Source organism: Oncorhynchus keta, chromosome 27 (genome assembly GCF_023373465.1).
Source record: "Oncorhynchus keta strain PuntledgeMale-10-30-2019 chromosome 27, Oket_V2, whole genome shotgun sequence".
NCBI classification, from domain to species: domain Eukaryota; kingdom Metazoa; phylum Chordata; class Actinopteri; order Salmoniformes; family Salmonidae; genus Oncorhynchus; species Oncorhynchus keta.
In genome coordinates, this window is record NC_068447.1 from 45,096,395 (window position 1) to 45,119,634 (window position 23,240).

Consider the following 23,240-nt stretch of genomic DNA (forward strand, 5'->3'; position numbering starts at 1 on the left):
GCCTCTGACTGGTTTTCTGATCCACGCCCCTATTTTTTTTTTTAAGGTATCTGTGACCAATACAGATCAATATCTGTATTCCCATTCATGAGAAATCCATAGATTAGGGCCTAATGAATTCATTTCAATTGACTGCTTTCCTTAAATTAACTAACTCTGTAAAATCTTTGAAATTGCTGCATGTTGCAATCATATTTTTGTTCAGTGTAGTATGGTCTACAGCTACAGATGCCAATCCTCACCAACTAACAATAACTGTAACTAACTTACAACATGTAGGATCATTAGGTGTATCTCACTGATCATCCATAAAGCCAACACCTCATTGGGCCGCCTTTCGTTCCAGTTCTCTGCTGCCTGTGACTGGAACGAATTGCAAAAATCGCTGAAGTTGGAGACTTATCTCCCTCACCAACTTCAAACATCTGCTATCTGAGCAGCTAACCGATCGCTGCAGCTGTCCATAGTCCATCGGTAAATAGCCCACCCATTTTTACCTACCTCATCCCCATACTGTTTTATTTATTTACTTTTCTGCTCTTTTGCACACCAATATCTCTACCTGTACATGACCATCTGATCATTTATCACTCCAGCGTTAATCTGCAAAATTGTCATTATTCGCCTACCTCATGCCTTTTGCACACAATGTGTATATAGACTCCCCTTTTTTTTCTCCTACTGTGTTATTGACTTGTTAATTGTTTACTCCATGTGTAACTCTGTTGTCTGTTCACACTGCTATGCTTTATCTTGGCCAGGTCGCAGTTGCAAATGAGAACTTGTTCTCAACTAGCCTACCTGGTTAAATAAAGGTGAAATAGAAAAATAAAAAATCTTATTGTACAGATGTCTGAACAAGGCTCAAATGCAATATAACAACAGGTAGCCTACTGAGTGGTGGGTCATGCCAGTGCACAGGCATTGATTACACAATGAATGTACACAGTAGTAATGGTTTACATTTCAAGAGCTTAATACATTTTCTAAATGAATGTGGCAAAATTGTAAAAAGGATGTCAATAGGGATAGGAGGACACTATCTGATCAGGAAATACTATGGTCACTAGTTATCAAATGTTTTGGAAAAGTTCTAGTACTCTACCACCTAGAGGGAAGCAAGGTCGAAATGTACATGTTCAAGCCAAAACAGAAATCCTTATCAGAGTTAAAGTCTTTCAGACAGCAAGGTCGTTCACATAACAGCGTTTAAATACAGTCATGTCTAACACAGGGTTTTATGGAACTTTTTAAAAGGAACTGCATTGAAGGCAGAAGTATTTTTCTCACAGAAAATTACCTTGAGACTACAACAACGATGTAATACTTTAGAGAAAAAGCGCACACTCATGCCATGTTTCCTCTTCATTCAGCTTTACAGTAACCAAGGTGAGGTGAATAGTATAGCGGAAAAGTACAGATGCCTCCAAGACAGCACAAACAGATCTGGGACCAGGCTAAATATCACCTACACTATCTCCACAATATAAAATGACAGGAAGTGTGGCATTGGAATGATTTAAGCCTTCCTAGAAACACATGTTAGTGGGCTTACTGAAAATGAGTAACAAGTCACAGGAGCTATTTGCAACACCAACTATTTGCGTGGTCAGAATACAAACATTTCCTTTTATTTCTCACAATTTTCAGACTCCGCTCCTTTAGTGTCCACAACAAGAATGCATCATCTTGAAGTCAACAAAAACACTAGACAGAATTCCTCTCTTACAAAAACATACTTTCAGATACATACAAAAGTGTATTAGTTATATAATTTCCAGTACAAATAATGGTCTTTGAAATTATCGTAATAAAAGTCATACACACACACACACACCTGGTTGAGAGAAAAGTCCATTGAACTAATGAGAACAGTCTGACCATGTTTATGTTCCACAAAGCTGTCGGGTGTTTTTTATACCTCAAAATAAGCCTCATGTGAAGATGGATCCATGTCCAACACCATTGATTGTGTAGATACAGATATCGTCCCCAAATTAATGGAAAAGTCCAGATCACAACCCATAATTGTTCATTCAAAAATCTGTTTATTAATTAAGCTCCATTGGTGCTCGTCTTGGTTCTGATCCGTTTATGAATGGGAAAGTTTAGCACCATTTCCATTCAAAAACATAAGCATTTTGGGTGCTCATCTTTTCCATTCACTTGAGGTTGTGACATATCCTTGGATCTATGAAACCCATAGTGTGGGACGTAGACTGCTTTCAACATAAGACCACTTTTGAGGTTTGAAAAAAGTGTTAGCCTGACAAACGTTCATTTTAGAGTGTAGTGTCCCTTAGAGTACAGAAAATGGAAGTAATAAGCCACTGATTCCTCACAGTAAAAAATGGTCTCACATACACAGAGGTACAGAAAGCATTGCATAGGCGTGACAACTACAGAGTATCAACAATATTGAAAGAACAGACTGTATTCAGAGCCTATAAAAAAAATCTAAATATACATGAGGTGCATGCTATTTTACATTTAGAAACTAGTAATTCAGCATTAAAAGTTTCCTCTTAAAAAAAAACGCTTATTCTGTGTGCATCGGTATGCATATGCTAGTTTAGCAACTGTTTACTTATGCCAAGAAGTACTGTTTGAGTTCCCACCTACAGTAAATGTAGTTGAGTAGTTGCTGAACAGGGTCATCAACATGACATCAAATCAAGAAAATGGCATCCATATGATAAAATAACATTCTGGAAATCCGATTACTGCATTGATTTGCTAACTTCCATAGTCTGGTAAGCATGAAACAAATAGACTAGAGAGATAAAAGGCACTGACGTCTTCTTGCTCCACTAAACAAAATGGGGTCAAACCTTGGACACCGCAACAACTTAATCCTCTGAATAATCCTAATGAAAACAGTGCTGGCAGTCAAGGAGCTGGTATTGCTGTATAGTTCAAGAGTGATGCGTGAGTGAGCAATGGGTGCCATTATCCCAGCTGCTCAGGGAAAGAGTCCCATAAAACAGCTAATTAAAAAAGTTGGACTACACTACTGCCTTCAGAGCCCAAACCCATTTCGCCGTGGCTACAGGGCAAAGGCTTCCAACTATCAATGAGCCTCAGTCTCTTTGTCAATTATCCTGTATTGATAAGCAACACAGGCCGCAAACACTGTCTGTGCAAAGCCATTAATTCAGTCGCCAAATAACACCTCTCAAAATTCCAAGGAGCAGCTGTCTAAGTAGCTGTACAGAATACAAAAACTTGAACATGAATAATAATACATTTAGCTCACCATTGATGGCTGACTTGACTGAGAGGATGAAGATGGAACTTGAAATTAAATCAGTAGGAGTATAAAAAAAAATATGGTCAGCTGCATATACAAATGAGATTTGGAACAGGGCTCATTGTAAAGTAATCAAAAGGCATCTAAGACATTGAGCGAGTATTTTTCCCAATCATATTGATCCTTTGAACCCGAGCCTCTTCTGTCTAAAAACAGTGTTGACCCAAAGTCCCCACGTTTGGAACTGTGCTCTCTGCTCACTCCCCTTGAGTGTCAGGTCTAAAAAAAGCCAGGTAAGCATGACAAGTGCCATCGAGATCATTTAGCCACAGATGCATGACAAGGGGCCATCTGATTACATCTATTGCAGCAGATGTCCACCCATAGCGGGCCACAGAGGATGCAGTACCCTGCTTTGATACCTAGAGGGCACCAAGTCTCAGAGCTGGGGCACTTTGTCCTCATACATTGGTGGTGGAGTAAGCGGCTCAATACTCATCCCTCCCGGCGGCTGAGAGTTATCCGTATTCTTCATATGGATCTTCTCTGATTTAATCCTCTGAATTTTAAGGGGAAGGAGATTGAGGCCTGTTCGCCTAGTGCGGTGGTTAGGCGCAGCAGCAGAGGAGGCAGGGTTAGCGGAAGTGGCTGTCATCTGAGTGACCGCTGATCCTTCGACCTCTATCTGCACACCGTCCACCAGGTCGTCGTAGGAAGGAAGCTGGGAGGAGCTGTGGCGCAGGTGGCTCTGGCGTATGGGCCACTGGCCGCTGCCCACTGCCTCCTCGTAGCTGGGCACGGTGTACCTCTGGGTTCGCTCCTCGGCCCTGTCGACATTCATACACTGACATGAATAACATGCGCTTTCAGAATGGATTCTGTTTTTCTTTTACATTGTTGCTACTGTGTACTGTAGGCTGTGCTGTGTGTACTATTAATTACAGTCCTGATGGTTTTGCAACGGTTGTCCAAATCAATGTGCGTTATGTGGAGTTTACGACAGGGGGCTTTAAATGAAAAGTTACTAAAGAAAGCACTGTAGTAAGACTCAAAGTACTTAAATATAGGTAAGCAATCTTTTTAGCAAATGCCCAGTGTTGGTGCAGGCATCCGCTTCAGTCAAAGCAAAGTAATTCACATGATTGAACGAATCAACTAACTACTTGAATCAGCTGTACACGTTAGAGCTTTGGCTGGTGCAAAGCCCACACACACACACAGGTTGAAGGGAAATTTCACCACTTTGCAACCACATGTTCATCTCCAGCACCACCCCAAAATCAACATATGTGAAATGGTGGGTTTCTATGATTTGCAATAAACAAATATAGAAGATACAGTTGAAGTCGGCAGTTTACATACACCTTAGCCAAGTATATTTACACTCAGTTTTTCACAATTCCATATATTTAATCTAGGTAAAAATTCCCTGTTTTAGGTCAGTTAGGATCACCACTTTATGAAGAATGTGAAATGTTACAATAACAGTAGAGGGAATGATTCATTTCAGCTTTTATTTATTTCATCACCTTCCCAATGGGTCAGAAGTTTACATACAGTCAATTAGTATTTGGTAGCATTGCCTTTAAATTGTTTAACTTGGGTCAAATGTTTTGGGTAGCCTTCTACAAGCTTCCCACAATAAGTTGGGTGAATTTTGGCCCATTCCTCCTGACAGAGCTGGTGTAACGGAGTCAGGATTGTAGGCCTCCTTGCTCGCACACGCTTTTTCAGTTCTGCCCACAATGTTCTATAGGATCGAGGTCAGGGTTTTGTGATGGCCACTCCAATAGCTTGACTTTGTTGTCATTAAACCATTTTGCCACAACTTTGGAAGTATGCTCGGGGTCATTGTCCATTTTTAGAAGACTAATTTGCAACCAAGCTTTAACTTCCTGACTGATGTCTTGAGATGTTGCTTCAATATATCCACATAATTTTTCTCCCTTATGATGCCATCTATTTGCGAAGTGCAATAGACCCTCCTGCATCAAAGCATCCCCACAACATGATGTTGCCAACCCCGTGCTTCAAGGTTGGGATGGTGTTCTTCGGCTTGCAAGCATCCCCCTTATTCCTCCAAGCATAACGATGGTCATTATGGACAAACAGTTCCATTTTTGTTTCATCCGACCAGAGGACATTTCTCCAAAAAGTATGATCTTTGTCCCCATGTACAGTTGCAAACCGTAGTATGGCTATTTAATGGCGGTTTTGGAGCAGTGGCTTCTTCCTTACTGAGCGGCCTTTCAGGTTATGTCGATATAGGACTCCTTTTACTGTGGATATAGATATCTTTATACTTATTTCCTCCAGCATCTTCACAAGGTCCTTCGCTGTTGTTCTGGGATTGATTTGCACTTTTCGCACCAGAGTAAGTTAATCTCTAGGAGACAGCAGCTCCTTCCTGAGCGGTACTTGCGTACTATTGTTTGTACAGATGAACATGGTACCTTCAGGCATTTAGAAATTGCTCCCAAGGATGAACCAGACTTGGGAGGTCTACAATACATACAGTATATGTAAACTTCCGACGTCAACTGTAAGTGTTTTCCGATGACAATATCCGGAAACACTGATGACATCATCTGGTGTACATCATGTGATGTTTAAACATCTAGGAGCAGGCAAAGGTTAGTAAAAGTAGTAAAGGGATTGCCCATCCCTGCAATGAACCCTGAGCAAACAAACCTGCTGAGGTCAGTAATTATTCAGTAGCTACAGTACTCACGTCTCTCCGTCCTCCTCACTGGCAGCTACGTTGTCTGCCCCCAGAGTCTGGGCCTCTTGAAGAGCTTGCTCCCGCTGCTTGTTCCTCATCCCCAGGCACAGGGACAGCATGAGCATGGCCACCCCAGCCCCGACCAGCACAAAGGCCACCGACGAAGCCCTGCCCCTGTTGTCTGGTTTGGGGTTCCCTCCTCCAGTGCCACCGCTGTTGTTCCCGGCCGTGTTGGAGGGCACCACACTCCACACAATCATGACGATGCCCAGGGCCACCAGCCCCACCCCCAGGGCACACAAGGCATACTGGGAACCTGAGTTTCCAGGGCTGTTGTTGTGGTTTCTGGCTACAGGGGGGTTCGGGGGCACCCCACTTGTGCCTGTACTGTGCATTTCCCCCAAAATGTAGGCCCTCCTGGTGTTCAGTCAAAGACTGAGGAGAAAGACAGTCGATTAGGGCACAGATAGAACACTGATACAGTAGAGAGGTTAATCTGTGGAGTTAACAATAGCCTTCCAACATAAATCCCAATATAACATGTACAACTATGGCCTATCGCTCTGTAGAAGGGCGAAAGGAGGGCAACCCCGCCTAGCCACTAGCCTCAGCGAGGCTCTGGGCCAGGAGGGTGACTTTGGTCCTCGCCCGAGCTCAGTTCCCTGCATCGCCATGTCGCCTGTGTTGTACCCGACCAGCTCATCTAATCTCACCCCATGTCATCTGCTGTGTATGCTGTCATTGTAAATAAGAATTTGTTCTTAACTGACTTGCCTAGTTAAATAAATAAATAACATTGGTTTTACTAATTATTTATATACCCAACCATTTGTATATTGTAACAGCATGGTTATTTAGTAAAATTCAGCTAGCTAGCTAGCACAGTTCATGGTGGACCATTTCAGTTGAAACTGGTCAGGGAAAGGTTTACTTCAAAAATGACATTTTACGGACTTCCAAAACATGTACATAAACCATGACTAGCCATGATGTCAATATTTTTTATACATTTCCTGTTGTGGTATTCCGGGATGCTAGCCTTCTAGTCAGAGTTCCAAAGAGAAAGCCATATTTCAGTCTGGCCAATAAAAAGAAAAGCTTAAGATGAGCAAAAGAACACAGACACTGGAAAGAGGAGCTCTGCCTAGAAGGCCAGCATCCCGGATTCGCTCTTCACTGTTCACGTTGAGACTGGTGTTTTGTGGGTACTATTTAATGAAGCTGCCAGTTAAGGACTTGTGAGGCATCTGTTTATCAAACTAGACACTCTAAATGCACTTGTTCTCTTGCTCAGTTGTGCACCGGGGCCTCTTACTCCTCTTTATATTCTGGTTAGAGCCTGTTTGCGCTGTTCTGTGAGGGAGTAGTACACAGCGTTGTACGAGATCTTCACTTTCTTGGCAATTTCTCACATGGAATAGCCATAATTTCTCAGAACAAGATTAGACTGACGAGTTTCAGAAGAAAGGTCTTTGTTTCTGGCCATTTTGAGCCTGTAATCGAACCCACAAATGCTGATTCTCCAGATACTCAACTAGTCTAAAGAAGGCCAGTTATATTGCTTCTTTAATCAGAACAACCCGTTTTCAGCTGTGCTAACATAATTGAAAAAGGGTTTTCTAATTATCACAGCCTTTTAAAATTATGAACTTGGATTAGCTAACACAACGTGCCATTGGAAAACAGGAGTGATGGTTGCTGATAATGGGCCTCTGTACGCCTATGTAGATATTCCCTAAAAAAATCTGCCGTTTCCAGCTACAATAGTCATTTACAACATGAACAAGTCCTTCTGTAGCTCAGTTGGTAGAGCATGGCGCTTGTAATGCCAGGGTAGTGGGTTCGATTCCCGGGACCACCCATACGTAGAATGTATGCACACATTTGGATAAAAGCGTCTGCTAAATGGCATTTATTATTATATTATTATATATTAAGTCTACACTGTATTTCTGATCAATTTGATGTTATTTTAAATAGACAAAAAAAATATTTTCTTTAAAAAACAAGGACATTTCTAAGTGACCCCAAACTTTTGAACTTTTGAACTGTAGTGTATGTAAATTTGATTTGTCATTATGGGGTATTTGTGTGTAGATTAATGAGAGAAAAACACAATTTAATCCGTTTGAGAATAAAAAAGTCAAGGGGTCAGAATTAGATTTACTTACCAAGCAAAGTCAGCCTCTGAATGTCAAAGAATCTAAACAATGATATCCCCATATCCATCAGAACCACGTCATTCCTGGGTATTTTACAGCTTGTTTCTAGCATAAAGCATCGTGGACCAAAGCAGGTCCATTTAATATTCTTCAAAATCTTAAGCTAACAATGGATAGGACTGTGCTTTTTTCTATTTCCTTAAAATGTATGCATGGTGGGTGGAAGAATTGACCAACAAATATGTATATATCACCCTATAGCCTCATTTCATCTGTCAAACAAGTAGGCCTTCCTCTTATTTCTTAAATAGGAAGAAATGGGCTCAAACACAAAGCCCTCTTGATGTTAGTAAAATGAAGAATGAAAAATTTCAGCACCATGTGCTGTCCATATACGACTGACTGTGCCACGGCATCTGCTTCAAGTTTCAACACCACAATGTAAGCTAATCGAATCTGGATGATTGTAAGGTCAATAACTCAAATACATAATGGGCCAGAAATACATTGTTATTAATAAAATAAATTATAGTAGTAGCAAGCTAGCAATGTTTTTTTTCTCTGGTCCTCCTTATTTTCTCTGGTCCTCCACTTTGTGGTCTCCTTCTCAAACTGTTCAGAACATGGGCTATAGGCAAGTCCGCGCAATATTATTTATTTTTTGGACTAGGCCTAATCAAAGAATGTAGGGAAGAAACCTTTGACTGTTCTCCTGACCTGCCATCCTAGACCTACTCAGCACAGCATTGGTTAAGCAGCACACAAAAACATTTTGCCCAGCATGAGTAGAGCAGGGCTCAGGGTTGAAATATCCATTGCAGTGTGTAATGCAGCCTAGTTTTATTTACACCATTCCAGTAGCTATTTTAGAAATATAACTTTGCACTGTGCTACTCCGAGCATGCACTTCGTAGCCTATAGGCTATGGATAATTTGAGACCACACTAAATAGAGACCACACTAACAATTAATATTGCGTGCACAGTGGAGAATCAGAGATGAGAGGTGGCATCGGGCACACAGCGATATATAGCCTAATAAGTAACTCATTCTAAAACACTAAGAAATATTTACATTTCATCAATTACAAATTACACGACCCTCCCCTGGACTAGATTAAAACAAAAAATACTAAACCTCACCTTGATTGAAAAAGCATGACCCTCCCCCATTTTCCTCCAGGTAACCATTCTGTAATTGTCAATGGCATGCTCCTTAAGAGTACATCTTGGGCTAAGTAAGGCTGTATATTGCAATTTAAGTATGCCCCCAATGCAATTATGAAGTCCAATACATCCACAGTGCGATTTCAGATGTTTTACTTTGTGTCATATTTTGTTGAATTTATATAACGTTCCAACTTTATTTAGCATTATCTAGTCCAATTGTGGCATCTTCCATTTGTATCCGTTTTCGCAGTTTCAATGGGCAACTTTTATTTTGAAAGCAGCCCACAGTCCACTGTTGTTGCTCACAACACGCACGTCTTTGTCCCAAGTAGCCCCGTATCTTACTCGCTCAGGAACACAGGGGTGTGTTAGAAAAAACAAAGAAATTAACCCATGTTATTCTCGTTTTAATATTCTATAGTTTCGGCTATGTATGAATGTCAAAGTTACTACTGATAAAAACCAAAGAGGTTTGTAATAATAAAGAAATGGGGCGGTAGTCTACATGGCCTTACCTTGCATAGCAAGACAGAGAAAGATTCGCGCGATGTGATGTTTTCATTTGTAGCCATCCATTCCAAATAGTTCCTTTGTAGTTGATCGCCCCTATCAAATCAAATATTTATGTAAGCTATGTCTTGGAAACTCACTATTCTCACCTATTTTCAAACCAGGAACTTTCTCCGACGGAAGTGGTAAAGAAAAAGTAACAACATATAAGAATACTTATGCTTGATCCGAAAATGTGGACGGAAGCTTCGTATGGAGGGTGTGACGCAATTGCGGTGCATGGATTCATGCAGAGGGCAAATCAAGCGCTGTATCGCATGGCCATATGCCGGGCATGTACACTTGCAAGCGGTAAATTCCGCGTTGTACACATGGCAGCTTTTCGAGGGTGCGTCAAGAAATCAGCATAGCAAGTTTGTAAGAAGGTCTGGTTATTAAATGTGTAAATAGTTCAATAGTAATACGCTCTGGTGACAAACTTTGCTGCCCTGTTTCCAATTGTTTACATGGCTGGGAGAACCTATTCAAGTAAGCAAATACATTTAGAAAATGTAAAAAAAAAAAACCGATATATTATTAGCTAAAAAGCTACAGTGCAGGCTAACGCAAATTATCTAGTTGGCCAGCTAGCTTTCTAGCCAACTTTACATACTGTATAAGTAACGTTAAATTAAATATCACCCAGGTACCTAACTTCATATTAACTAGCTATCTTTATGTATTTATCACTTTATAAAACAAACTCCAAATGCATTTGTAGGTAGCTAGCACACACGTCTTTGTCCCATGGAGGAGGGTGAAAGGATAGCAGCCCCAACTGTCAAAGTGAGTAGGCTATTCGGGATATGGCAGGCAGGTACTTGTGTGTGTAGTTCCAGTCCCTAGTAACATAATATTCAGTGCTGTGTAATTTTAGTACAATGAAGTCTGTTTCTTGTGAGGTTCTGTGCTCTGATAAAGAGAGCAATGAAAGCCTGTACCAATGAAGAGCAGTGGTTCTCAATCCTGGTCCTAGGGATTTAGAGGTGCACATTTTTGTTTTTGCCTTAGCACTGCATAGCTGATTCAAATGATCAACTCATCAAGTAGTATTTCTGTATTAATTTGTGGAACTATCCTTGATATGATCCTGTTATTGTCACATGCACGTGTGTGTGCAAATGGACCTATCAATCCAATGTTATCATGAATTGTTATAAGGGATAACATACTTTAGTACTCCACAATTACCTGGTGACGTAAAAGTCTAATAATGACTATCTCCCATATTACCACAGACCTTGTAACTGTAGATTATTTCAAACCGATTGCCTACAGTTACTGTGTAGGGCACTGCAAGGTTGAGTGACCAGGGCCATCTGGGACTGCCTCCTGGAGGAAGTCAGGTGTGTGAGGGCTACCTGTCCTGCATAACTTAATGAGGATGGACACGAGGACCAGGAGGGGATCTGCAGCTCGCTGCCGCATGCAAGAGGAGAAGTCTGGTGCTCTGCAGGATCTTTCAAGGATAGACTACACTATGCACAACCAAAGGCTCTTTTTAAGAGCCATCCACATTGCAATATGAGTATTCTTCAATTTACTTAGCTATGTCAACTGCTGTTATTCAATTCCTTGTTTCTCTCCCTTTGATTTCTACTTCTCAGCTGAGGGTACTGTTTAGGTAAGGGTGTGACGTCGGTACAAAAACAAAACGGGCTATTATAAGTCACCCACATTGAACAAATTTAGAACAATTAGACACCATAACCCACACCTACACTCATGTATCAATCTAAATGATGCAGTATGCAGGCTCTGGTGTATATAACTGTGGCTCCTTCAAAGAACAGGCAAGAGGGCCAACCATGGAGAATAGTAAGACACTTCATTATTTCTATAACTACGCTAAATTGTTTGTCCTCATGTGTCCGTTCATGTTTTTCAGCATAAAGTACTCTGCAGCCACTTAGTGTGGACACCAGGTGAGGCCACACATAGATTCCTGTTGAACACTGTCTCTTTAACTACCTTATTTTCTCAATAACAGTCTCCTTCACTTCATCCCTCTCTCTCCTTCTCTCTAAATCCTCTAGGTTATATCAGCTGTGTCGGTGAACCCCTCCCGCATCTGAACTGGCTACATAGAGGGCACAGTATGATCAGAGGTGAGAGGTCACTTGGTCAGGTCAACAGGAAGTATTATTAAAGGGATGCTTTACATTGAAAAACAGATTGAGATGTAGTAGTCTCAGAGTTAATGATCCAAGGTCAGTTTTGCATTTCACCTGATGAAATTCAGATTGTGTTAGAATAAAAAACAAACAAGTCTTAATTATGCTCGCTCTCCATCTCTCGTCTGCAGATATGTTTTGCTGTGAAAGAGGATTCCAACCCCCAGTCCCGTCATCGCCACCTCACCCGCTCTTAAGATAACCTTCGGGCCGACTGGGAGTCCAAGGCTGGTTAGGAGACGCCACTAGAGACACTTATGTCATTTGGTGGAATGAAAGAATATTAGGGTAGCACTGTGATTCATTAATCATATGCTGCCTTCCCTGCTCCAATGTCCTTACCTCTTTCTCTTTGTCTTTAACACCTCTCTCGCCACGTTTCTTCCTCTGTTTTCATAATGCACAACAGATGTGCATTGAAGTACAGATTGAACTTGTATTTATAACACTTAGAGAATTTGAAATGCTTAATTTTCCACTGGTTGAAATTAAGTCTCTCATTTGATGAAATACTACACCTGTCCTGTGTTTATCAGATCAATGCAGATGAAGGGCATTAGATATTGAGATGAACCGGTTTGAGTATTTACATGATGCATAGGAAGTGTAGTGTACTGTTTTTTTTTTTTTTCGTACTTCTGTATATATGAATTATAAATCTGCCTTTAACTAGTAAAATCATGTTTCTAGTCTATTGCATAGTTACAATGTGTAACCATTGATGTCCCAGGACCAAGATTGGTAAACACTGTTGAAGTGTACAATTGTAATACATGCAGGCACAGCATCATTCAAAGATTGGAATTGGAAATGAATGGAAAATTCTCAGACATTCGTACCTGAATTGCACCATTATTTGCCAAGGTTTTGAGTACATGATCAGTGAATATACAGTGTTAAATGTACAGGCTACAATGTGGGGATCTCATGCATGGTAATGACTACATGTATATACGACTTGCATCTGTGGCAGAAAGTTATATCTAATCAAATTTTGCGGTTGAGCGAGGTGCAGTTGCCATACCAGACAGTGATACAGCCTCACAGGATGCTCTCGATTGTGCATCTGTAAAAGTGAGTGTTTTCGGTGACAAGCCAAATTTCCTCAGCTGTAGTCAATGAACAGCATTCTTACAAAGGTATTCCTCTTGTCCAGATGGGATAGGGCAGTGTGCAGAGAGATGACAATTGCATTGTCAGTAGACCTTATTGGGCAGTAAGCAAATTGGAGTGGGTATAGGGTATCAGGTAGGGTGGAGGTGATATGATAATTGACTAGTCTCTCAAAGCACTTCATGATGACAGATGTGAGTGCAATGGGGTGATAGTCATTTATTTTAGTTACCTTAGCTTTCTTGGGGACAGGAACAATGGTGGCCATCTTGAAGCATGTGGGGACAGCAAACTGGGATAGGGATTGATTGAATCTGTCCGTAAACACACCAGCCAGCTGGTCTGTATGCTCTGAGGACGCGGCTAGCGATGCTGTCTGGGCCAGCAGCCTTGCAAGGGTTAACATGTTTAAATGTTTTACTCACGCTGGTCACGGAGAGGGAGAGCCAACAGCGGGCCGTGTCAATAGCACTGTATTGTCCTCAATGGAGCAAAGAATTTGTTTAATTTGTCTGGGAGCAAGACGTCGATGTCCGTGACGGGGCTGGTTTTCTTTTTGTCATCTGTGATTGACTGAAAACCCTGCCACATACATCTCGTGTTTGAGCCGTTGAATTGCGACTCTACTTTGTCTCTATACAAGATATCGACCGATTAATCGGAATGGCTTTTTTAATTAGGGCTGATTTCAAGTTTTCATAACATTCGGAAATCGGTATTTTTGGGCGCCGATTTAAAAATAAAGTTATTATTATTTTATTTTTTATACCTTTATTTAACTAGGCAAGTCAGTTAAGAACACATTCTTAGTTTCAATGACGGCCTAGGAACGGTGGGTTAACTGCCTTGTTCAGGGGCAGAACGACAGATTTTCACCTTGTCAGCTCAGGGGATCAAATTTTGCAACATTAGAGTTAACTAGTCCAACGCAATAACGACCTGCCTCCTCGTTGCACTCCACAAGGAGACTGCCTGTTACGCGAATGCAGTAAGCCACGGTAAGTTGCTAGCTAGCATTAAACATATCTTATAAAAAACAATCAATCATAATCACTAGTTAACTACACATGGTTGATGATATCACTAGATATTATCTAGCGTGTCCTGCGTTGCATATAATCTGACTGAGCATACAAGTATCTAAGTATCTGACTGAGCGGTGGTAGGCAGAAGCAGGCACGTAAACATTGATTCAAACAGCACTTTCGTGGTGCTTCAAGCATTGCGCTGAGATGAGGCTGGTGTAACCAAAGTGAAATGGCTAGCTAGTTAGCGCGTGCTAATAGCGTTTCAAACGCCACTTGCTCTGAGCCTTCCAGTAGTTGTTCCCCTTGCTCTGCATGGATAACGCTGCTTCGATGGTGGCTGTTGTCGTTGTGTTGCTGGTTCGAGCCCAGGGAGGAGCTAGGAGAGGGACGGAAGCTATACTGTTACTGGCAATACTAAAGTGCCTTTAAGAACATCCAATAGTCAAAGGTTAATGAAATACAAATGGTATAGAGGGAAATAGTCCTATAATAACTTCAACCTAAAACTTCTTACCTGGGAATATTGAAGACTCATGTTAAAAGGAACCACCAACTTTCATATGTTCTCATGTTCTGAGCAAGGAACTGAAATGTTAGCTTTCTTACATAGCACATATTGCACTTTTACTTTCTTCTCCAACACTTTGTTTTTGCATTATTTAAACCAAATTGAACATGTTTCATTATTTACTTGAGGCCAAATTGATTTTATTGATGTATTATATTCAGTTAAAATAAGTGTTCATTCAGCATTGTTGTAATTGTCATTATTGCAAATAAATAAATAAAAAATCCTCCGATTAATCAGTATCGGCTTTTTTTGGTCCTCCAATTATCGGTATCTGAGTTAAAAAATCATTATCGGTCGACCTCTACTCTATACTGACGCTTTGCTTGTTTGATTTCTTTCCTTAGGCAATAGTTGCACTATTTGTATTCAGCCATGTTTCCAGTCACCTTGCCATGATTTTCGCACTTTCAGTTTTGCCCGGATGCTGCCATCCATCCACGGTTTCTGGTTTCTGGTGAGGAAAACGAGAGGCTCACGGTGATGCGGTATGGAGCTCAATTTGCCCTCTGCAAAGTTGCACGATACCATCCATATGCCGCCTCCGACCACATTTACAGATTAAGCATAAATTTGCTCTTAATGCTGCATGGCCAATGCATAAATCAGATTGAACATGCAGATCACTCCCAGTCCAGATTTAACCTCTTCACTCTTGGTTTTGCATGCTGAATCTTGAGATGGCCATGCACATCTGGGGTGTATTCATTACCTGATTACCTCGGTTCTTAAACAGAAGTTGTAGTTCATTTTAATTTTATGCTTTCTAAGCGTTGCCATTCCAATCTGAAAAGCCTTCGAAATGTTTGGCACAAGCTGCACATCTATAAATGATACATTCTTCCAGGCTCTAAAATAGAGTGAAGTCCCCTTGGTTCCTTCTAACTCCTTCAAGCCGCTTGTTGTTTTTTTAAAGAACTTCCATTTAAGGAAAAACGGAACTCACCAGCATTTGGAGTAAGCGGTTTCTTTTGCAACAGAATCGTGTGTAATGAATTAACCTCTGTCAAGCATGGTGGGTGTTGGGTTCAATAACATATATTCAACACTGCCTGTACACTGCTGTGACGAAAACACACACATCAGAGCTGCCAACTCTTACGCATTGTCCATGAGACACACGCACTTGACCCAAATCTCACGCTCTCATGGCACTCCTCTTATACTGTATCTCACGCATTGAAAAGTACTGCTTTTCAAAAGTACTACAATTTAACATCATGAGCGGAACTTCTATCATTGTCCTGTTTTGCAGCAGCACTGTGAACTGCAGCACATTGAAGCTGTCTAGTTGTGTATATTATTCTGGATGTCTCATGGTCTGACAGACACCACTGCACCTAGACCACCTTCCACGCAGATGCGGGAGGCCGACAGGCAGATGTGGTGGATTGAAATATAGCCGAACATGATATCTCTAACTTAAACTGACAGATTTTGATGGGGATTGTTTTATTACGTTTCTTAGATTAACGATTAAGTATTATTAGGTGAACACGTAACTTGCACTGTCCAACATAATTGCCAACCAATACCACTCATTTAGTGGAGTTTATTAACATCAAATTCCACAATTTTCAACCTATACCATATCAGCAAATTTGATTTGTTAGGACTAAGTCAGATTGTTGCAAGAATAATTCAATATATGGTGACATGTAGCTCAGTTGGTAGCGCATGGCTCTTGCAACACCAGAATAGTGAGTTCGAGTCCCAGGCCCATCCATATGTAAACAATTTATGAACGCTTGACTGTAAGCTGTTTGGATAAAAAGCATCTGCTAAATGGCATATGAATTTCTTTTGCACTTAACAAATGTATGCATGTGTGTGCTTACTGAATTGCCATAAATAATAATAGTCACGTGTGCTTTATATTTCTATTCACTGAAAATGTGTGGAAACATGCCCAGCCTCAGAATAGCTGGGCCTCAATCTGAGTCAATGCCCCAAAACGTATGGTCTTTATTGGCTTTATGGTCAGACTGTGCAGACAATTAGGGAGCGCACTAATGATGAAGCACTCTTCTGAGATGTGCAGGACGACTGCAATAAAAACGACCTGGAAAGAAACCATTGTTTTCTGCTGTGCGCCAAAGACCACTGCGACTGGACAGTACTTTTTGGCCGACCTTGTTTCAAGTATTCAGACCCATTGATTTTTTTTCAACATTTTGTTACGTTACAGCCTTTCCGGATTTTTTTTTAGTTTACTTTATTAATTTGACCATTTTTTAAAACAAGCACACAACTTAAAAGCCATACATGCACATGAATAAAATCATTGAGGATTACACAATCAAATCTGGGACTTATTTCCATTGTGGTCCTCTTGAGACAAGATGGCTATACAAGATCGAACACAGTATGGCAGTGAAATAATAAAACATAAACATAAAAGAAGAACATCGATCTCATCATTCCAGTTATATCATAGGGTTATTCATATGGGCACAGAGGACATCAAACATATTTTTACTTCATTTTTTAAAGCTGTCAAGAGAGGACGTTGTTTTTATAGGCTGAGGCAACTAGGCTGAGGCAACTCCATTCCGAGGCTCCAGTATACAAGAAAGTACCTTTCCCAGCATTACTCCTGAACCTGTATAAGCACACATCGGCAACACCTGATCTGGTGCTGTGATTGTGTGCATCCCTAACACGAGGAAAGTAATCACTTAAATATTTGGGCGCAGGACCATAAATACTCCTGTAAACCAAACCTAGTCTAATCTGGGACACCCTAGCCTCAACAGGCAGCCAGTTCAGTTCCTGAAAGCAGCTCCTGCCTATGTGAGTACTCACCTTCAATACTACCTTGATCAACTTATTCTGGGCTATCTGGAGCTTCCCCTTCATAAGTTTAGATAAGCCCCCAACCCAGGAAGTACTAGCATAGTCAAAATGGCATTGAATGAGGGCAGTAGCTAGCACTTTCACAGAGTCCTTATCAACCCAGCTTGGACTTTCTAGACAAAAACTTAATCCTGGCATAAACCTTCCCTAGCACCTTATTGGCCATGCTCACACTTCCCAAGCTTCCATCAAGGATACATCCCAAGTAGCTAACAGAGGTTTTAGTAGTCAGCACCTCACCCCTAACTCCACTCTGATTTCAGACAACCTACATTTACATTTACATTTAAGTCATTTAGCAGACGCTCTTATCCAGAGCGACTTACAAATTGGTGCATACACCTTATGACAACCAGTGGAACAGCCACTTGCATCTAAATCTTGTTGGGGGGAGAAGGGGTGAGAAGGATTACTTACCCTTACTTACCCTATCCTAGGTATTCCTTGAAGAGGTGGGGTTTCAGGTGTCTCCGGAAGGTGGTGATTGACTCCGCTGTCCTGGCGTCGTGAGGGAGTTTGTTCCACCATTGGGGGCCAGAGCAGCGAACAGTTTTGACTGGGCTGAGCGGGAACTGTACTTCCTCAGTGGTAGGGAGGCGAGCAGGCCAGAGGTGGATGAACGCAGTGCCCTTGTTTGGGTGTAGGGCCTGATCAGAGCCTGGAGGTACTGAGGTGCCGTTCCCCTCACAGCTCCGTGGCGAGCACCATGGTCTTGTAGCGGATGCGAGCTTCAACTGGAAGCCAGTGGAGAGAGCGGAGGAGCGGGGTGACGTGAGAGAACTTGGGAAGGTTGAACACCAGACGGGCTGCGGCGTTCTGGATGAGTTGTAGGGGTTTAATGGCACAGGCAGGGGAGCCCAGCCAACAGCGAGTTGCAGTAATCAAGACGGGAGATGACAAGTGCCTGGATTAGGACCTGCGCCGCTTCCTGTGTGAGGCAGGGTCGTACTCTGCGGATGTTGTAGAGCATGAACCTACAGGAACGGGACACCGCCTTGATGTTAGTTGAGAACGTCAGGGTGTTGTCCAGGATCACGCCAAGGTTCTTAGCGCTCTGGGAGGAGGACACAATGGAGTTGTCAACCGTGATGGCGAGATCATGGAACGGGCAGTCCTTCCCCGGGAGGAAGAGGAGCTCCGTCTTGCTGAGGTTCAGCTTGAGGTGGTGATCCGTCATCCACACTGATATGTCTGCCAGACATGCAGAGATGCGATTCGCCACCTGGTCATCAGAAGGGGAAAGGAGAAGATTAATTGTGTGTCGTCTGCATAGCAATGATAGGAGAGACCATGTGAGGTTATGACAGAGCCAAGTGACTTGGTGTATAGCGAGAATAAGAGAGGACCTACACAATTTAGGTCTGGATCCAAAAATAATTGCTTCATTTTTCCCTAAGTGCAGAGATAGCTTACTATCTCCAAGCCATTTGCTAATGTTAGTAGGCTCTGTGCTAAGTATGCTCTCCAACATAGTTTTACTTTTGTGAGATACCAGAAGTGTAGAGTCATCCGCATTAAGAAAAAGACGGCAAGAACAAGCATCAGTCTCTATGGGGGTGCCACAGGGTTCAATTCTCGGGCCGACTCTTTTCTCTGTATATATCAATGATGTTGCTCTTGCTGCGGGCGATTCCCTGATCCACCTCTACGCAGACGACACCATTCTATATACTTTCGGCCCGTCATTGGACACTGTGCTATCAAACCTCCAAACGAGCTTCAATGCCATACAGCACTCCTTCCGTGGCCTCCAACTGCTCTTAAACGCGAGTAAAACCAAATGCATGCTTTTCAACCGATCGCTGCCTGCACCCGCATGCCCGACTAGCATCACCACCCTGGATGGTTCCAACTTTGAATATGTGGACATCTATAAGTACCTAGGTGTCTGGCTAGACTGCAAACTCTCCTTCCAGACTCACATCAAACATCTCCAATCAAAAATCAAATCCAGAGTCGGCTTTCTATTCCGCAACAAAGCCTCCTTCACTCACGCTGCCAAGCTTACCCTAGTAAAACTGACTATCCTACCGATCCTCGACTTCGGCGATGTCATCTACAAAATGGCTTCCAACACTCTACTCAGCAAACTGGATGCAGTCTATCACAGTGCCATCCGTTTTGTCACTAAAGCACCTTATACCACCCACCACTGCGACTTGTATGCTCTAGTCGGCTGGCCCTCACTACATATTCGTCGCCAGACCCACTGGCTCCAGGTCATTTACAAGTCCATGCTAGGTAAAGCTCCGCCTTATCTCAGTTCACTGGTCACGATGGCAACACCCATCCGTAGCACGCGCTCCAGCAGGTGTATCTCACTGATCATCCCTAAAGCCAACACCTCATTTGGCGCCTTCGTTCCAGTACTCTGCTGCCTGTGACTGGAACGAATTGTAAAATCGCTGAAGTTGGAGACTTTATCTCCCTCACCAACTTCAAACATCAGCTATCCGAGCAGCTAACCGATCGCTGCAGCTGTACATAGTCTATAGGTAAATAGCTCACCCTTTTTCACCTACCTCATTCCCATACTGTTTTTATACTGTTTTTATTTATTTACTTTTCTGCTCTTTTGCACACCAATATCTCTACCTGTACATGCCCATCTGATCATTTCATCATTCATATCATTAATATACAATAAAAACAGCAGAGGCCCAAGCACGCTCCCCTGCGGAACGCCACAACTCATTGGTTTTGCCTGAGACAGTGAACCATTAACCTCTACTACTTGCTCCCTTCCTGATAAATAGGACTTTACCCAGCGTAGAGGGATACTGCTTAACCCCGATGCCTCCAGTTTGGCGATTAGGAGGTTAACTGTATATCAAAGGCCTTCTGTAGGTCAAGCAGTACAATTCCACACAGATTTCCCTCGTCAATCTCTTTGCTGATGAAGTCAGTCAAGTAAAGTAGACATGAATCAGTGGAGTATGTCTTTCTAAAACCCGACTGAAAATCTTACATTAGACCCTGTTTGTTAACATATTCATACATTTGCTCATGTACAATTCTCTACAGGATATTTGATGTTACACAGAGGATAGATACAGGCCTATAATTCCCAGGGTCAGACTTTATCACCTTATACAGAGGTATATTGATTCAATTGTTTGTTTTACTCATCAGTCTACACACCCCATGATGACAAAGCAAAAACAGGTTTTAGGTATTTTCGCTAATGTATTTATAATATAAAACTGAAGTAAGTATTCAGACTCTTTACTCAGTACTTTGTTGAAGCACATTCAGCAGCAATTACAGCCTCAAATGTTCTTGGGTATGATGCTACAAGCTTTGCACAGCTGTATTTGGGGAGTTTCTCCCATTTTGCCTCCCACTTCTCTGCAGATCCTCTCAAGCTCTGTCAGGTTGGACGGAGAGCGTCACTGCACAGTTATTTTCAGGTCTCTCCAGAGATGTTTGATCGGGTACAAGTCCAGGCTCAGGCTGGGCCTCTCAAGGACATTCAGAGACGTGTGTACTTAGGGTCGTTGTTCTGTTGGAAGGTGAACCTTCGCCCCCAGTCTGAGCACTGGGGCAGGTTTTTATCAAGGATCTCTCTGTACTTTCTCTCTTCATGTTTCCCTTGATCCTGACTAGTTTCCCAGCCGCTGAAAAACATCCTCACAGCATGATGATGTCACCGCCAGGTTTCCTCCAGATGTGATGCATGGCGTTCAGGCCAAAGAGTTCAATCTTGGTTTCATCAGACCAGAGCATCTTGTTTCTCATAGTCTGAGAGTCCTTTAGGTGCCTGTTGGCAAACTCCAAGCAGGCCGTCATGTGCCTTTTACTGAGGAGTGGCTTTCATCTGGCCACTCTACCATAAAGGCCTGATTGGTGGTGCTGCAGAGATGGTTGTCCTTCAGGAAGGTTCTCCCATCTCCACAGAGGAACTCTAGAGCTCTGTCAGAGTGACCATCGGTTTCTTTGTCAACTCCCTGACCAAGGCTCAGTTTAGCTGGGCGGCCAGCTCTAGGAAGAGTCTTGATGGTTCCAAACTTCTTCCATTTAAGAAAGGTGGAGACCAATGTGTTGCCCAGGGTTAAGAACATAGATTAATAATATTACATTGTATTGTATTAAACACATTACTTATTCCACAGATCCTTTGGCCAAAATGTGTTTAATCTGTTATTAGTAATATTCATATAAAAATGAACTTGAATATATACAGTACCATTCAACATACACCTATTCATTCAAGAGTTTCTTTATTTTTATTATTTTCTACATTGTAGAATAATAGTGAAGACATCAAAACTATGAAATAACACATATGGAATCATGTAGTAACCAAAAAAGATTCTTCGAAGTAGCCACCCTTTGCCTTGATGTCAGCTTTGCACATTCTTGACAATCTCTCAACCACTTTCATGAGGAAAGCTTTTCCAAAAGTCTTGAAGAAGTTCCCACATATGCTGAGCACTTGTTGCCTGCTTTTCCTTCCATCACTCTCCTTCTTGGTACAATAGCTTTTACATAACGTGGAAGTGTGTTTTGGGTCATTGTCCTGTTGAAAAACAAATGATAGTCCCACAAAGTGAACACCAGATTGGATGGTGTATCACTGCAGAATGATGTGGTAGCCATGCAGGTTAAGTGTGCCTTGAATTCTAGATAAATCACTGACAGTGTCACCAACAAATCACCTCCACACCTCCTCCATACTTCACAGTGGGAATCACACATGTCAGAGATCATCCATTCACCAACTCTGCGTCTCACAAAGATACAGCGGTTGGAACTAAAAATCTCACATTTGGACTCATCAGACCAAAGGACAGATTTCCAATGGTCTAATAATGCCCATTGCTCGTGTTTCTTAGCCCAAGCAAGTCTGTTCTTCTTATTTGTGTCCTTTTGTAGTGGTTTCTTTGCAGCAATTCGACCATGAAGACATGATTCCCGCAGTCTCCTCTGAACAGTTGATGTTGTGATGTGTCAATTACTTGAACCCTGTGAAGCATTTATTTGGGCTTTAATCTGAGGCTGGTAACTCTAATTAACTTATCCTGCAGCAGAGGTAACTCTGGGTCTTCCTTTCCTGTGGCGGTCCTCATGAGAGCAAGTTTCATCATAGAGCTTGATGGTTTTTGAGAATACTCCTAAAGAAACTTTAAAAGTTCTTGAAATATTCTGGATTGACTGGCCTTCTTGTCTTAAAGTAAAGATGGACTGTTGTTTCTCTTTGCATATTTGAGCAGTTCTTGCCATAATATTTGTTTTATTTTATTTATTTAACCTTTATTTAACTAGGCAAGTCAGTTAAGAACAAATTCTTATTTACAATGACGGCCAACCTAAAATGGACTTGGTCTTTTACCAAATAGGGCCAATTTCTGTATACCAACCCTACCTTGTCACAACACAACTGATACGCTCACACGCATTAAGAAGGAAAAAAATTCCACAAATGAACTTTTAACAAGGCAACCTGTTAATTGAAATGCATTCCAGGTGACTACCTTGAGAGAATGCCAAGATTCTGCAAAGCTGTCATCAAGGCAAAGGGTGGCTACTTTAAGGAATATCAAATATATCTTGATTTGATTAACACTTTTTTGTGATGTCTATTTGTCCTCAGTAAAAGGCACATGACGGTGTCACATGGTCTCCAGGCCATGTTGTTCACATTGACTC

At 41.9% G+C, this 23,240-nt stretch overlaps 1 protein-coding gene and 1 long non-coding RNA gene across 5 annotated transcripts; one reads left to right on the forward strand and one right to left on the reverse strand.

Annotated features, from left to right (window-relative positions):
- Window positions 1-1,615: 1,615 nt before the first annotated feature.
- Window positions 1,616-10,008, reverse strand: LOC118360184 (transmembrane protein 51-like). Of its 2 annotated transcripts, none has more exons than XM_035739419.2 (3): window positions 9,819-10,008; window positions 5,982-6,407; window positions 1,616-4,077 (listed from the first exon to the last, which is right to left on the reverse strand). In XM_035739419.2, exons 2-3 carry the CDS (start codon window positions 6,365-6,367, stop codon window positions 3,690-3,692), a joined length of 774 nt encoding a protein of 257 aa, XP_035595312.1. In that variant the 5' UTR covers window positions 6,368-6,407; window positions 9,819-10,008; the 3' UTR covers window positions 1,616-3,689. The 2 variants fall into 2 exon arrangements, with proteins under 2 accessions (XP_035595312.1, XP_035595313.1); XM_035739420.2 differs by lacking the exon at window positions 9,819-10,008 and adding an exon at window positions 9,277-9,807.
- A 187-nt stretch (window positions 10,009-10,195) lies between these two features.
- LOC118360185 (uncharacterized) lies at window positions 10,196-14,964 on the forward strand. 3 transcript variants are annotated; one of them, XR_008083254.1, is made up of 5 exons: window positions 10,196-10,341; window positions 10,574-10,638; window positions 11,142-11,777; window positions 11,889-11,960; window positions 12,158-14,964. It is a non-coding gene; the product is annotated as an uncharacterized LOC118360185 (long non-coding RNA). The 3 variants fall into 3 exon arrangements; XR_004820822.2 differs by having other exon boundaries at window positions 11,889-14,964; XR_008083253.1 differs by lacking the exon at window positions 10,574-10,638 and having other exon boundaries at window positions 11,889-14,964.
- The last annotated feature ends 8,276 nt before the right edge of the window (window positions 14,965-23,240 follow it).

What these genes read in the sequence shown, in the direction of transcription:
- LOC118360184 (XM_035739419.2), bottom strand. Translation starts at nt 6,367, where the DNA reads ATGCACAGTACAGGCACAAGTGGGGTGCCCCCGAACCCCCCTGTAGCC. An exon ending in AGTGAGGAGGACGGAGAGAC is followed by an intron (nt 4,078 to 5,981) that starts GTGAGTACTGTA and finishes GAATGTCGACAG; the next exon opens with GGCCGAGGAGCGAACCCAGA.